This window comes from Dasypus novemcinctus, chromosome 1, assembly GCF_030445035.2.
Source record: "Dasypus novemcinctus isolate mDasNov1 chromosome 1, mDasNov1.1.hap2, whole genome shotgun sequence".
Taxonomy (NCBI): Eukaryota; Metazoa; Chordata; class Mammalia; order Cingulata; family Dasypodidae; genus Dasypus; species Dasypus novemcinctus.
Genome location: NC_080673.1, coordinates 136,135,902 through 136,151,727, shown reverse-complemented (window position 1 = coordinate 136,151,727; position 15,826 = coordinate 136,135,902). Strand labels below are relative to the sequence as shown.

Below are 15,826 nucleotides of genomic sequence, written 5' to 3'. Positions count from 1 at the left end.
GTTTTCCCTTTTTTCTTTCTTTTCCTTTTTTTTTCTTTTCCTTATTTGCTTTATTTTTGCCTTCTTCTGTTGCTTTTCTTTCATTCCACCTTCTCTTATTTAGTCTTCATTTTCTTTCTTCTCTTCTCAACTTTCTAGTCTTCACTGTTTTATTTTTTTTCCTGTTTCCTTTTTTAAAAATTCTCCTTTTGTTTTATTCTTATTTTTGTTTATTTTTTATGATTTTTAACTGATTATTTTTTCCTGGCTCCTTTATAGTACCTTTTCCCAAATGTCAAAGTAGACCCTTAACACAAAACAAAATGAAATAAAAACGTAGAGTAGAAAAAGAAACTAACCAACAAAATGAGCCCATCAAGATAAACAGATGTCTAGATACCAGCAAAAAATTACAATCCATACAAAGAACAGGGAGATATGGCCAAGTCTAATGAACAAACTAATAGCAGGAGAAGATCAGCTAATCAAGGATATCCAAACATCATGAATCAACTTAATGAAGTGATGGAAAAGATAAAAGATATTAAGAAGACATTGGGGGAACCTGCAGAAGAAATTGCAAACCCACATAAAAAGATAATAGATTTGGCAATGATAAAATTTAAAAATACTCTGGAATATGTAACAGCAGATTTGAACAGGAAGAGGAAAGAATTAGTGATGTTGAAGATAGAAACCATGCAGTTAATGGAAAAGATGTATAAAAAGATAGGAAAAATTCATCATGGACTTAGGAAATTAAATGACAACATGAAATACACAAACATCCACATTATATGCATCCCAAAAGGAAAAGAAGGAAGACAAAAGGAGTGTTGGAGGAAATAACAACTGAATATTTCCCAACTCTTATGAGAAACATGGATGTACATGTCAAGGAAGAGCAGTGCAATCCAAACAGTATAAATCCTAACAGGCTTACCTCAAGACACAAGCATATCAGATTGGAAAACAGTCAAGACAGAGAATTCCAAAAGCAGCAAGAAAAAAAGAGATTCATCAGATACAAGGGAATCTTGATATGATTAAGCACTAATTTCTCAACTGATGCCATGAAGATGAGAAGGCAGTGGTATGACATAGTTAATGTGCTAAAAGAAAAACCTGCCAGCCAAGAATTCTGTATTCTGTGAAAGGGCATTCAAAAATGAGAGTTCAAAATATTCACAGATAAACGGAAATTGAGAAAGTTTGTCAACAAGAATCCTGCCCTTCAAGAAAAACTAAAGGGAGTTCTTCTGGTTAAAAGGAAAAAAACAGGAGAGAGAGGGTGAGAGCAGAAATTAATTTCCATATATTTTTAAAATTTTCCCTTTTTCTATCCATTATTGATTTCCATCTTGATTCACTTATGATCAGAGAAAGTGTTTTGTATAATTTCAATCTTTTTTAATTTATTGAGACTTCCCTTGTGACCCAACATATGGTTTATCTTGGGTCCATGAGTACTTGAAAAGAATGTATATCCTGCTGTTTTGGGGGTGCAATGCACTATAGATGTTTGTTAGGTCTAGTTCATTTATCATGTTATTCAAGTTCTCTGTTTATCCTCTGCCCAGATGTTCTATCCAATACCAAGAGTGGTGTACTGAAGTGTCCAACTATTATTATAGAGAAATCTATTTCTCCCTTCTGTTTGCCAGTGTGTGCCTCAAGTATATTGAGGCATTCAAGGTAGTTACATAAATATTTAGTACAGTTATTTCTTGTTTAATTTTCCCTTCTATTAATATATAATGGTCTTCTTCATCCCTTATAATAGTTTTGCATTTGAAATCTATTTTGTCCAATATTAATATCAGTACTCCACTTTTTTTTTGGTTACCATTTTGCATGGAATAGCTTTCCAACCTTTTACTCTTAACTTTGTATCCTTATGTCTGAGGTGGGTCTCTTGTAGAAAACATATAGATGGTTCATATTTTCTATCCATTCTTTCAGTCTGTGTCTTTTGATTGGATAGTTCATGGCATAACATTCAATGTTATTAATGTAAAGGCATTCCTTCATCCACTTTGTCCTTCAGCTCTCTGTTGTCATGTCTTACTATTGTTTTTTTACTCATTAATTTACCCTTCCTATTAATCTTCATTCCTACCCTCTTCTCCAAGTCTCTAGCCCTCATTTGTTCCTTTCAGACTTCAGCATTCCCTTTAGTATCTCTTGCAATTCTGGTGTTTTGGTAAAATAGTCTATCAGGTTTTTATTGTCTGTGAAGACTTTAAACTCACCCTCATTTTTAAAGGACATTTTTGCTGGATACAGAATTTTTGACTGACAATATTTCTCTTTCAGTACCTTAGATACATCACACCACTTTCTTCTCACCTCCATGGTTTCTAATGAGAGGTAAGCACCTAATTTTATCAAGGTTCCCTTGTATGTGATTGACTACTTTTCTCTTGCTGCTTTGAGAATCCTCTATTTCTGATATTTGTTATTCTGAATAGTAGGTGTTTCAACCTAGGTCTATTCAGGTTTATTCTGTATAGAATGTGGTGTCCTTCTTTGATGTTGATATTTATGTTTTTCATAAGGGTTGGGAAGTTTTGGGTCATTATTTCCTTGAATATTCTTTCTTCCTCTTTTCCATTCTCTTCTTCTGGGACACTGATAATGGGTATGTTTGTGCATTTCATGTTGTCATTGAATTCCCTGAGACTCTGTTCCATTGTTTTGATACTTTTCTCCTTTCTTTTTCAGTTCAGATGTCTGTCTTCAAAATCACTAATTCTGTCTTTGAGTAATTCACATCTGCCTTTATGTGCCTCTAATGTATTTTTAATCTCATCCATTATGTCTTTCATTCCCATAAATTATGTTACTTTTCTTTGCAGTCTTTCAAATTGTTCTTTATGCTCACCCAGTGAATTCTTAATCAGCTTTATCTCTTTAGTCATATTTTTTCTAAATTCTTTGAATTGATTTAGGAGAGTCATACCATTATCGCTGATTGATTGTCTTAAATTCTGTACCTCTTCAGGATATTTAGTTTGTTCCTTTGGCTGGGCCATCTTTACCTGTTTCCTTGTAAAGTTTGTAATTTTTGCTGATGTGTAGGCATCCAAATATGTTGGTGAATTCTGTTGATGGCCAATTTCTCTCTCTTGCTTATTGTTTTTCATAGCTTTTCTTTAATATTTCGTTCAACTTATTCTAAATGTTTAAAATTGCCCAGCTTAAGTTATCAAAATTGGGTTAGGGACTCACTAATAGAATGTAGATTTTCTACCAGGGGTTAGGATACAGAGACAACCCAAAACAGTTTTTTCCATGCAATTTCCAGACTATCTAGCAGATGGCACTCATCAGCACAATTTTCCATGGTGGTGTTTCAGTCTTGGCTGTCCTGTGTTTTGGTCTGTCCAGAGCAGAGATTCAAAGTGGGCACAGCTTGCCAAATTCACTGAAGAGAAACCCCTGCTTCTCTTTCCTTTTCCCTTGTAACAGCTGACAGGGAGGAAGACATCTGTTTTCCTCTTAGCTGCAGTGAACCAGGGAATTTATCCCAGCTTAATTTCTTGGGGGTGAGGGAGCCTGGTCTCTGAAGGGATTTGGTAACTCTTGTTTGTTGTTTTGGATTCCTCGTCTCTCTGTCCCTTACCCTCCTGGGAGTTGTGTAGCACTGTCCAGGTCCTTCAGACAGTTTTTGGCTTTCTCATTGTTTTTGTGAGAGAATTGAGCCCTGTCTTCTAGTCCAATACCATCTTCCACTATTGACTTTAATCATGGTGCATGGTAGTAGTGAGATATGCCCTAAGGGATTCCTGTATTCCAGACATACACTTCCTTACCTTCATTTTTTAGTAGCAGTCCAATTTCCTCTTGGTAATCAAGATCAATCACTGCAGCCATAATAACTCCCTTCTTTTCCTGTTGATTCAGAGGTGTGAGGAGCCCAAGTGGCAGGGTGGCAGTCTCCATCCCAGTTCAATAGAGTCATTACTATATCTCCTGGTGGACGCAGTCCTCCCTTTGAAATTAAGATCTCTTCACCAACAGACCATAAGGTTGCAGGCCACAGAAAGCAAAAAATTTATGAGTCACTAAGGTAATAGTGAGTTGTACAATTCCTACTTCCACCCCTGTACCCAAGAATCCTGACTATAAAAGAAACAGCACTACAGAGTAGATACTTATTTGTAGTACATATAGCCTCCTGAAGAACATCACCTCAGCCTGCAATGTATTGCCATCGATTGGTATCATATTGAGTCTTCAGGAGGCTGTTCCACTATTCTATTGATACAACTGCTCCAGGATCTAGGGAACCTGGAAAGACCAGTGAACCCATGAGCATGAGCCATTGCCATACTTTGTTTCCTCCTAAATGAATTCCTTGATCAGAAGCAATGCTGTACGGAGTACCATGGTGGTGGGTAAGGCATTCTCTATGTCCATGGATGGTAGATTTGGAAGAAGCACTGCATGCAAGGAACACAAATCCATATATAGAGTGTCTATATCAGTAGAACAAGTGCTTGTTAAACTCATTTATAAATATTTCTAAGTAGTAGCTCTGTAGATTTCATCAAACTTTTTTGCTGTTAATCCAGACAGTTTTATTCTCTATGAATCCACAGTTTTACTTTTTGTTTCCAAACTTAATTTTATTTGTTGATGCATTCATTCATTTTATTCTTTTATTTACTGAGTTATTGTACTGGCTAAAATCTCCAGTAGAGTGTTAATAAAAATGATTAGACTGGATGTCCTTGCCTTTTTCTGATATTAGTGGGAACACATTCAATTTTTCAACATGACATGATGGTAGCTGTAGTTTTATATAGATGCTCTTTTTCAAGTTAAAAAAAATTCCCCTGTATTTCCAGATAGCTGAGGACTTTCATCAGGAAAAAACATTAGAGTTTTTCAAATGCTTTTTCTTCATAGTCACATAATTGTATGATAATAATCTTTAGTCTGTTAATATGGTGAATTACACTGATTTCTAAATGTTTAACCAACCTTCCATTCCTAAGAGAGACTCCTCTTGGTTAAGATGTACTGTTTTTTATATATGCAATTGAATGCTATTTGCTAGATTTTGTTTCAAATAAATTATATCTATGCCAACGAAGTATATATTGTGCTATAGTTTTCTTGTCTTGTCATGATTCCATTTGGTTGTAGTATCAGAGTAATTCTGGCCTAATAGCATAAATTGGAAAGCAATCTCTTCTCTAAATTCTAAAAGAGCTTATGTAGAAGCAAGCTAGGCCCAAAATTTTCTTTGTGGGAAATATTTTTTAAAAAAATTCATTTTAAAAATTAATATAGATCTAATTGGGTGTCTCTTTTTCTTGAGTGACCTGTGGGTGTGTATTTCAAGAAATTTGTCATTTCATCTAAGTTGTAGAATTTATTAACCCAAAATTGTTTGTTACATTGCTATATTATCCTTTCAATATTTGTAGAATCTGCAGTAATGTCATCACTTGAATTCCCGATATTGATGCTTTGTGTCTTTTACTTTACTGAGCAGTCTGGCTAGAATTTTGTCTATTTTATTGATGTTTTCAAAGATTCATCTTTGGTTTAATTGACTTTTTCTATTTTTTTATTATTATTTTATTTCTTTCTTCCCCTGTTCCCTTCGTTGTCTGCTCTCTGTGTCCATTCGCTGTTTGTGTTCTTCTGTGCTCATATTCTCATTAGGCAGCTCCAGGAACAGATCCTGGGATCCTCCAGAGTGGGATAGAGGCAATTATTCACTTGTACCATCATAGCTTCCTGTTCTGCTACATCTCCTTATTTTCTCTCCTCTGTGTCTCTTGTTGCATCATCTTCCTGCATCATCTTGCCAGACCAGCTCTCCACATCGGCTGGCACTCCTGCGTGGGCGGCTTTTGCCTGCCTGGCATTCCCAAAAAGGGTGGCTGTCCTACATGGTGCCACATTCCTAAGTGGGCGGGCACTCTGCTTGGGCTGGCACTCCATGTGGGCCAGCTTGCCCTCACTAGGAGGGCCTGGGCCTCGAACCCTGGACCTCCTCTATGGTAAACAGGAACCCAGTTGGTTGAACCATATCCATTTCCCTCTATTGTCTTTCTGTTTGCTATTTCATTAATTTCTGCTGTGATATTTGGTTCAGATTGTTCAAGTACAATAATGTTCAAGTCTTCTATATCATTACAAGTTTTTTACATACTTATTCTGTCAATTATTGAAAAAAGACTGTTACAAACCTCTGTATTTGTGAATTTGTCTACTTCTCCTTCAATAGATGTTTGACGTTGTTTGAAGCTTGATATTTGGTATATAAACATTTAGGGTTATAAATGCATTGACTTTTATTTCCCATTATAAAATGATCCTCTTTTCACTTGGTAATATGGTAAAATGTTTTGTTCTAAAATCTACATTTTATGATATTAATATAGCAATTCCAGCTTTCCTTTGAATCATGTTAGCATGCCTATATTTTTCACCCTCTTAAGTTATTTTTGTGTTTCTTTCTAAATCACACTTTTCGGAGGTATCATATAGATCGGTGTTATTTACACTCTTAACCAATCTGCCAATCCATGCATTTTAATTCAGGTGTTTGGACCATTTACATTTCATGTGCTTATTGCAATGGTTGGGTTTAAATTACTGTCTTGCTCTTTATAGGCTATTCATCTCACTTGCTTTACATGACTTTTTTCTTCTTTTCTTCCTTCTTTTGGATTAAGAGCTCTGAGTGTGTGTGTACATTTGAGAAAAAGAGATAAGCATTTTAGCTTCTCTGTTAGCTTATTATCTATAGGTATTTTGTGTTATTTTAATGGCTTGATAATATAGAAGAGTTTATAATATACATCTTAATCATATCACAGTACACCTTTAAGTAACATAAAATGCAGTATAAGAATTAAACAGTATGCTTTTATTTCTTACTGCCCAATCTTTGTGCTATTTTTTCACATATTTTACTTTTTTGTGTTTTTTTCTTATGATCTCAGGCATTGTACTTTCATCTCTGAAATTCCCATTTGGATATTTTCTTAACTCTTCTATGTCTCTACTTAATAGGTTCAGTCTTTCTTATAGCTTCTTAAACATATGAAATACAGTTATAATAATTGTTTTAATTACCTTGTTTATTAATTCTATTATCAGCATCATTTCTGGGTCACTTTCAGTTTTATTGATTTTTTCTCCTTTATATGAGTCATATTTTTCATTTTTCTGCATGCCTTATATTTTTAATTGGATGCCAGACATTGTGAATATTATCTTGTTGAGTACTAGATACTTTTGTATTCCTATACATGGTCTTGAGCTTTGTTCTGGCATGCTATTAGGTACTGTATTTTTTAAACTTTATTAGGTAAGAATAGAACAACATTTTATCTAAGACTAACTTTCTCCCAATTCTGAAATAAAATCATTCTTGGTACTCAGTCTTATACCCCGTGAATTCTGAGATTTTTCATTCTGACTGGTGGAGTCGGGAATATTCCCTGCCCTTTGTGATTTACAGGAACCAGATGTTGTTCTGTTCTTTTAGGTGGTAACTTTCCTTGGCCTAAATAGTTCTTTATACGAATGATCTATTGATCTATACTCAGTTGACAGTGTGAGTCTAACCTCTTTAGATTTTTGTCGCTTCGTTTTTGTACCCCTCTTTCCTCTCAGGTATTTTGTCCTGTGATCTAAAGCTTCCTTGGTCTTTCTGGACTCCAAAATCCATTTCCTTAACAAAAGGAGACCACCAGGCTCTGTGATCTCTCTCCTGCAACAAAGCCTTGAAACTCTCATCAAGCCTGAGGTTTAGATCTAGAAAAAGTATTGCTCTACATATTATTGTCTGAATTATTTTTTCAGTTGTTTCAGGCAAGAGGATAAATTTGGTTCCTGCTATCCCATCTCATCATGAATCTTATTCTTTAATTCTCTACTCATTAGCTTCCCCTCCAAGCACTTTACTTCTACCTACATTTTGCTGTAGCTTATGGTTCACAAGGGGATAGAAAGAAAATGGTAAAAAGTTGAAATTAAAGAAACAGTACCTGATAGAGGGACCTTGAAAATATTCCTAAATACCTTGGCTTTTATCCTGTAGCAAATGGAATTTATTTTGGACTTTCATTGAGAGGAGTGATATGACTAGTTCTCTGTTTCAGAAAGCTAAGTCGATCTGATGACAATATTGAGTATTCTAAATATGATTTTTGAAGAGATCAACTTCTTAGAGAAGAAAGATTATTCAGAAAAGTTAGCCCCAATATTATAAAATAAAGTACATTTTATCATGTATGAAATTATCTTTTTTTTTTTAGGTAAACAAATGAAATTTTATAGAGGAGAGAGTGCCATGCATTTATTTCTGTAAGTCCTATCGGTAATGAGATTAAAAATCACAGATTAAATAAACTAAATCTCATCATCTGAAACTACTTTTAAATATATTACTTTTACTACATGAAATTGGAAAGTATGTGGAGAAGTACTGATAGTCTCTGCCTCCGAAACTCTGAAATTATGAAATCATGCACTGTGTAAGAAACTCTAGCTACTTTTGAACAACTACAAAGTTCTTCCTTAAATTGATCTAAATTAATTATCACTTGTATATTCTAAAATGATAGTGGTCAATATAAGAAGGAAACTTCAATGAGGGGGAAGAGGGTTGAATTACGGATGGGAGGAGGTATTGTTTATAAAAGTTCTCATAGTTCATTCTATATGCTACCCCAAGAGCCACCATCCTTACTCCACATTGTTTCAGGGAACCACTGTTTTAGAACAAGCAAACTAACAAACATTTTAGACCTGAAGTCTCCTAGTCTCTACCTCCCACTCAAATCCTACCTGTCCACCACCGCCCCCTCATACATACCTTCTTAAGAAGAAAAGTACCCTTCAAAATACTCAAATAGACTCATTCTATCCTAATCATAGGATCATGGGATAAGCAAGAAATTTGGTCACCCCAATTCCAAGTTCTCATTCCTTCATCCCTTCCCAAAGCTATTCCAGTTTTATGATTACAAATATTCACTGGACAAAACAATGACTAGACTTTCTATGACAGTTAAATTGGAAATTCTACTTTATTAACTTTAGTAAAATTGAAAAGCAAATATGATAGCAGTTAGTATGGTTGGTGATGCCTTTTAATACCAGCTTAACCAAGAAAATTAAAAGGCCTCATTTTTTTAGTCAGTCCTGCCTATTCCTATATTATTTTGCTTTTTATTTATTTTACTAGTATATAAGATGAAAAGATATTAATTAGTGAATTAGTTCAAAATATTAGATAAATAATTTTGTATTTTCAGTAAACATTTGTATTTAGTTTTTATTATATTTATTATATTAATTAACTTAATATAATTAATTAACTTAATATTTATTATATTAATTAACTTAACCTATAATATTATATTAATTAACTTAACCTATAATGGGTAAAAGAAAAAATGTGCTTTTCAGGAAAGGTTTCTCTATTATGGTAGAGAAGATACTATATTTCAAATCACCCAATATCAGGAGACCTTGTTGATCTGAACCCAATACCCATACACATAAAAAAATTCAGTATAGCATATACATAGATGTAAGTAAATCATCATTGTATTTTTAAATGAATTGTTAGGAAAATGTATAATATTCATAAGAAGGCTGAAGAAAACAAGCTTGACATTCTTAGAAGTTTATTTTATTTATATCATGTAAGAAGATACATGGATTTGCAAATGAAGATTCAATATAGTCAATTAAAATAGAATTAAAACAAAAACAAAAATAATTTTGCTCTGTTAGTAATTTGGCAGTTTTCTTATACAAAACTAATCTGCTATTTTCTTTTTTTTAGATACTGGTGCAGAAATCAATGAAATCAACAAAAATTTTCTTTCTTTTTGAAAGATTATTTCATTCTGTTATATTAAAATACCAGTCCACCATATTGGTTGGTTTGTAGTATTTTCCATTGGTCTTAATTTATATAGTAATAATGTTTATGGCATAGTTTATTCAGTTCAAATTGAATAATTATTACAAAAGATTTAAACATATAATGGCAGTGGGCATCTTTCTTTTGAACAGTGTCTAAAATTTACTAACAATATAGATAGTTTTTTCTTTTGTTTCCTAAATTTTTCTCCTGAACTTGTACAAAACGTAGTGAAAAGAAAGATAACCATTATTCTGTAGCCCTCTCTTCAACCCTGCCTTGCCCCACCCTGTTTCATCTATTTTTTAAAATGTATTTGATATAAATTTATATAGCATTTGCCAGGGTTAAGCATTCTTCTAAACTCTTTACAAATAATAACTCATTAGACCATTATAATAGCTGTAAGAGTTAAGCAGTATTATGAGCCACATTTTAAAGATCAGGAAACTGTAACAGAGAAGATAAGGGATTTGCTAATAATTACATAGATAGAAAGTGTCAGAGGCTGGATAAGAAAACACATCAAGAAAAGGTGGAGGTAGAACTTTATTGCAAGTTAGAAGATACAAACATGAAGGCAAACATGGTATCTGTATTAATTTCCCAGGCTGTTGTAACAAATTACTACAAAGTTGGCTTAAAATAATAGAAATTCATTTCCTCACAGTTCCAGAGACCAGAAGTCCAAAATTAATTTTATTAGCCCAAAATCAATGTGTTGGCAGGACTGTTCTCCCTCTGGAGGATCATGGAGAGCCTTGCCTCTTAAAATTTCTGCCTGTGACTGCCAGCATTCCTTGACTTGTGTCCACACATCTTTTCCATCTTCAAGCAAAGCAAGCATTTTCAAAGCTCTCTCCTCCAAATTCACATCACTTTTTCCTCTGTGTGTTCAAATTTCTATATGCTTCCCTCCTTAAAAGGATACAAGTGATTCCCTTTAAGCCCACCAAGAAAATCTAGGACAATCTTAACTCAAACTGCTTAATTTCACCACACTTCAGATTTTTTTTTTTAACTAGGTGTAGTAGTTTTCACAAGTTCTGGGATTATAACGTCTTTTGGGGGCCATTTTTCAACCTGATATTGTGGCAATATTTAGAATTCAGGTTGGAGTGAGGTATAGGATTGACAACTTCTGAGTTATATCAGGTAGGAGACAAAGGATGAGATTTTATTTGAACAACAAATGACTGCTTTGGCAAACCCAGAGTTTCGTATCTTCAAATATATGAATCCTCATGAATCAGTTCCTAATGAAATGTGTTAGTGCTGGAAAATCAGTGGAAAGAAAAAGTAGACTATTAAGATCCTGAAAACAGAGTTGACCTTATATAGGAATGAAGGAAAGGAACTAAATTAAGAATCAGTTTTAAAACTCACCAGGATCTGCTTACAAAGAGTTGGGGGGGGGGGGGGGGGGAGCTGAGGGCAGCAGTACACTGGAGTCATATCCCACCGCTGTTTGGAAAGAGGTGACAGAAAAGGATGCAGCTGCTACTAATACAGTGACACAGGATACCAAAGGACAAAAAATTCAAAACCTGAGAAACAGGTTTTGAAAATGTGATTCTCTTGAGTCCAAAGAGACACAAACTTTGGAAACTCATTAGAAGTTTGACTTCAGGGAATGGTTGAGGGTGATTTCTTATCTCTTGAGGTAGATCTCATACTCAACATAGAAATTTATGTCTAGGAACATAAATTTCAACAGAAAAAATGCAACTAACCCATTTTAAAAGGCTGAATGCACACTAAAAGGATAAAAGAAATCTCAGGTAAAAGTTGAACAATAACAATGCCCCAAGTTGCAAAAGTATTAAATCTTTTGAAATGTCTCAATATCACTTTTTTTAATAATTAGTTTTTAAAGAAGCTTTAAAATACATAAATTTTACATAAAAAATATAAGGGATTCCCATATACCCCATGCCCTCCCTCTCCACACTTTCTCCTCCACACTTTCCCACATTAACAACATCCTTAATTAGTGTGTTACATTTGTTACAATTGATGAACCTATATTGAAGCATTGCTACTAACCATGGACTGCAGTTTACCACTTTTTAAAGAGGTCCTATGAATAGGTCAAATAAGATACAGTGCTGGAAATAATAACCTGAGAAATTTCTGATCATGTGTTGGGAAAACAAGGAACCCAAGGGTTACCAGCCAACCAGAAGCTACCAACCTTTGGAAGAAGCAAACCTTTTAGCCTCTGAGTCTGTAAGCCAATAAATTCTTGTTGTTAAGCCAACCTATTGTGTGGTAGTTGGGGAGGAAACTAAGCAGCCTGGAAATTAAGACAGTTGAGCACTGCAATTTCATGCAATAGTGCACTTTTAAAATGTACTCAAGAGTTCTAGCTATGAGACAAACTGTTAAACAACACCTGAATTAAGTTCTGTAATGATAGATACTCATAAAGTGAAGATTGTTTACTAAGATTTTGATATTTCTGAAGACCAACTCCACAGACTAACAATATATCATGCCAGTAGAACATGGTCATGCTCAATACTTTCGATAGTTCCATTGATTTACCAGTTATACACAGTCCATAGACCAGCTTCTGAGCTTGGAAAACTTTCCACCAAATGCTCTTTAAAGGAGATCAAACCAAGAAATATTTTCTTTTCAAATTTAGAATTTTTTTCTCTTAGCAATATAATAAAAGAAATTGTTCCACCTTATCTTTCGGTGAGCCAGTATGATTGGTTAAAGTTTGCTTGTTCTGAATTTAAAAGATTTGGGTCTTCAGCAGTGGTGGTTAAATCACATTTCAAAGTCTGATTAGTAAGTGCATACAATAGGATTCATTTATGTAAAATAGAAGTAAAAATAATGAAGGTTTATTTAAATATTCTCTCTAATCAACCAAACTGCTTATATGTCCAACGACCCACAATCTGAATCACTGACTTTGATAAGTGTGTTCCTGTCTGACTTGTCCTGAAGTTGCAGAAAAATTTGGCCTAGTGGTACTGAAATATCTGCTAACAACATGCATCAGAGAGAAGACTGTAATTTGTATGTAATCAGTTTTCTCTCTCATACATGGTTTATAAAAAGAGAATGATTCTAGTTTCATGGTTCCCTATATAAAAAGTGGTGAATCTCAATGGATGGTTTTTCCAGTAGCCCAGATGTGTTCAATTTATTCTTCATTTAATATTTTAAATATTTACCGAGCATCTATTATATGCTACACATAAAATAGAGGTGCTGAAGGTAAGTACCTGCATTGATAGGACAAATTTCCTCTTCTCATGGGTCTGTCTTAGAGTAAGGGAGACTGTTAATAATTAATGAAGTTAGTAATACAATTTAGATATTGTTATGAAGAAAAAACTAAAGCAAGTTAAGCTGACCAGGAATGACAGTGGGTGGTGGGTCTGTTTCAGATAGGGAGTTCAAGGTGGGCTTCTCTGAAGAGGTAACATTTGAAAAGAGGTCTAAAAGTGCAGAGACACACTTTTTTTTTTTTTTTTAGGATGTACCAGGCATTGAACCAGGGACCTCATACATTGGAAGGAAGTGCTTAACCACTGAGCTATACTTACATCCCCATTGTCACACACTTCAAAAACTTCATTCCTTTTTATGGCTAAATAATATTCCATTGTATGTATATACCACATTTTTGTTACTCGTTCATCTCTTCTTGGACTTTTGGTTTGTTTCTACCTTTTGGCAATTGGGGATAACACAACTAGGAACATCAGTCTACAAATATCTGTTCCAGTCCCTGCTTTCCATTCTTTTGGGTATACACCTAGAAATGAGATTGTATTTTACACAATCTATACTTAACTTTAGGAGGTACTGCCAAACTCTTTTCCGTGGTGACTGTACCATTTTATACTCCCACCAACAATGTGTGAGAGCTCCTATTTCTCCACATGCTTTACAATACTTGTTATTTTCTGGGTTTCTTTAAATAGTGGCCATTTTCTTGGGTGTGAAATGATATCTCATTGTGGATTTGATTTGCATTTCCCTAATGGCTAATAATGTTGAGCATCTTATAATGTACTTTTTGGCCATTTGTATAACTGCTCTTAGAGAAATGTCTATTCAAATCTTTCACCCATTTTAAATTGGGCTGCTTTTCTTTTTCTTATTGAGTTGTAGGATTTCTTTATAAAGTCTGGATAGTAAGCCATCCTCAAATATTGTGGTTTCCAAATATTTTCTCCCTATCTATAGATTATCTTTTTACTTTCTTGATAAAGTGTTTTGATGCACAAAAGTTTTAAATTCTGATGAAGTCTCATTTATCTACTTTTTCTTTTGTTGTTCATGCATTTGGTATGAAGATTAAGAAACAATCTGCGTAAAGCAGATACAACCCCCAGATATTGGTTCCTTTGAGGGCTAAAGAGACCCATGGGAGTTATGGTCATGGCCGATGGGGTTAACTACCAGGGCAGATGGCCCCTCTTTGGAAATGGTGTTTATGTGTGATGAATCTGGACTCAGATGGGATCTCCCTTCATAAGACTTTCATGCTAATGTGCTGGAGGTGCAGTTAATGTTGGGGTTTAAGATATATTTAGGGGATTTGAATCTCTGGACTGACAATGTGATAGCCAGATCCTGAGCCTCAACAGACTCCAGCACCTACAATCTGATTTATTGGACTTACCACACTCAGCTAAGATGGAGGTGAAGAAGGACAATCACCACACCATGGAGCCTAGAGTGATTACAACTGAAAATGGGAGGATTGCATCCAGCATCCAGGTGGAATCTGAGCCTCCTCTTGACATAAAGGTGCAATGGACACAACCAATCCAGTGTCCACATAGAAGAGGTGGCATTGGATTGGGAAAAGTGGACATAATAGACAAAGGGTATGGGGAAAGGCAGGAAGAGATGAGAGGTGGAGGCGTCTTCGGGACATGGAGCTGCCCTGGATGGTGCTTCAGAGGTAATCACCGGACATTGTAAATCCTCACAGGGCCTACATGATGGAATAGAGGAGAGTATGGGCCATGATGTGAACCAATGTATATGAGGTGCAGAGGTGCCCAAAGATGTACTTACCAAATCCAATGGATGTGTCATGATGATGGGAACGAGTGTTGTTGGGGGGGCGGAGAGGGGGGGTGGAGGGGTGGGGTTGAATGGGACCTCACATATATATTTTTAATGTAATATTATTACAAAGTCAATAAAAAATAAAAAAATTAAAAAAAAAAAAAAAAGAAACAATCTGCAAGTTTTTATTATGGCTAAAATGATCAGATAATTATGTAAAGGAGAAGGCAATCAATTCTGACAATGCAAAAGCAGGAGGATGCAAAAACAAGATTCAGGTATCATGTTTGCAAACACCTTCACTTCTTTCCAATCAAGTTATTAAAGATTACTGAGGAATAATAGAAGAAAAGAACTTTCAAATAAAAATATATTAAATATACTTCTTTGTATTGTCTAATTTCAATCCCTAAAACCTCATTATAAACTCCATTTCTACTAAAAGTTCCTCTTGAAGAATTAAAACAAACCCTCCAGTGATGTCTCTGGAGAAACCTTAAGAGTAGTTTTAATATGTATGACCTAAAAGAAGAGCAATTTGAGTAGAAGATGAAAGACACTGCTTTATTTCAAATACATAAAATTTATTGTTGTGGAACTCAAGAGTTCTACTCGGGCCAAAAGATCTCAATTCTTTAACTTATATTCAAATATCAGTTTCCCAGATATTTAATTGCATTAATTGTTTTCCTGAGATTCCTTATAAATCTTCCACACACCTCAAATTACAAACTAGACACAGTAATCTAATTATGTGACCTTTATTTGCCCAATTTAGTATGAAATTTCCCTTAACTCTTTTAACTCCAGCAATCTAAAGGGTCAGGAAAATGATACTACACAAAGGACAACCTTCAAAGATACCAGTTGCAGGAATAATTATGAAATGGCAGA

The 15,826-nt window shown here is 34.6% G+C and overlaps 2 protein-coding genes across 2 annotated transcripts in view; one reads left to right on the top strand and one right to left on the bottom strand.

Moving 5' to 3' along the window:
- The window catches only part of PRR27 (proline rich 27), a 33,074-nt gene extending 23,176 nt beyond the window's left edge, over positions 1–9,898 (top strand). Inside the window, exons 5-6 of the mRNA XM_058296278.2 lie at positions 8,268–8,316; positions 9,806–9,898. Coding sequence (XP_058152261.1) covers positions 8,268–8,271 — 4 coding nt within the window. The 3' untranslated portion in view covers positions 8,272–8,316; positions 9,806–9,898. The remainder of the gene's footprint in view (positions 1–8,267; positions 8,317–9,805) is intronic.
- The window catches only part of CSN2 (casein beta), a 202,927-nt gene that overhangs the window by 126,248 nt on the left and 60,853 nt on the right, over positions 1–15,826 (bottom strand). The gene's annotated exons all lie outside the window — the stretch shown is intronic.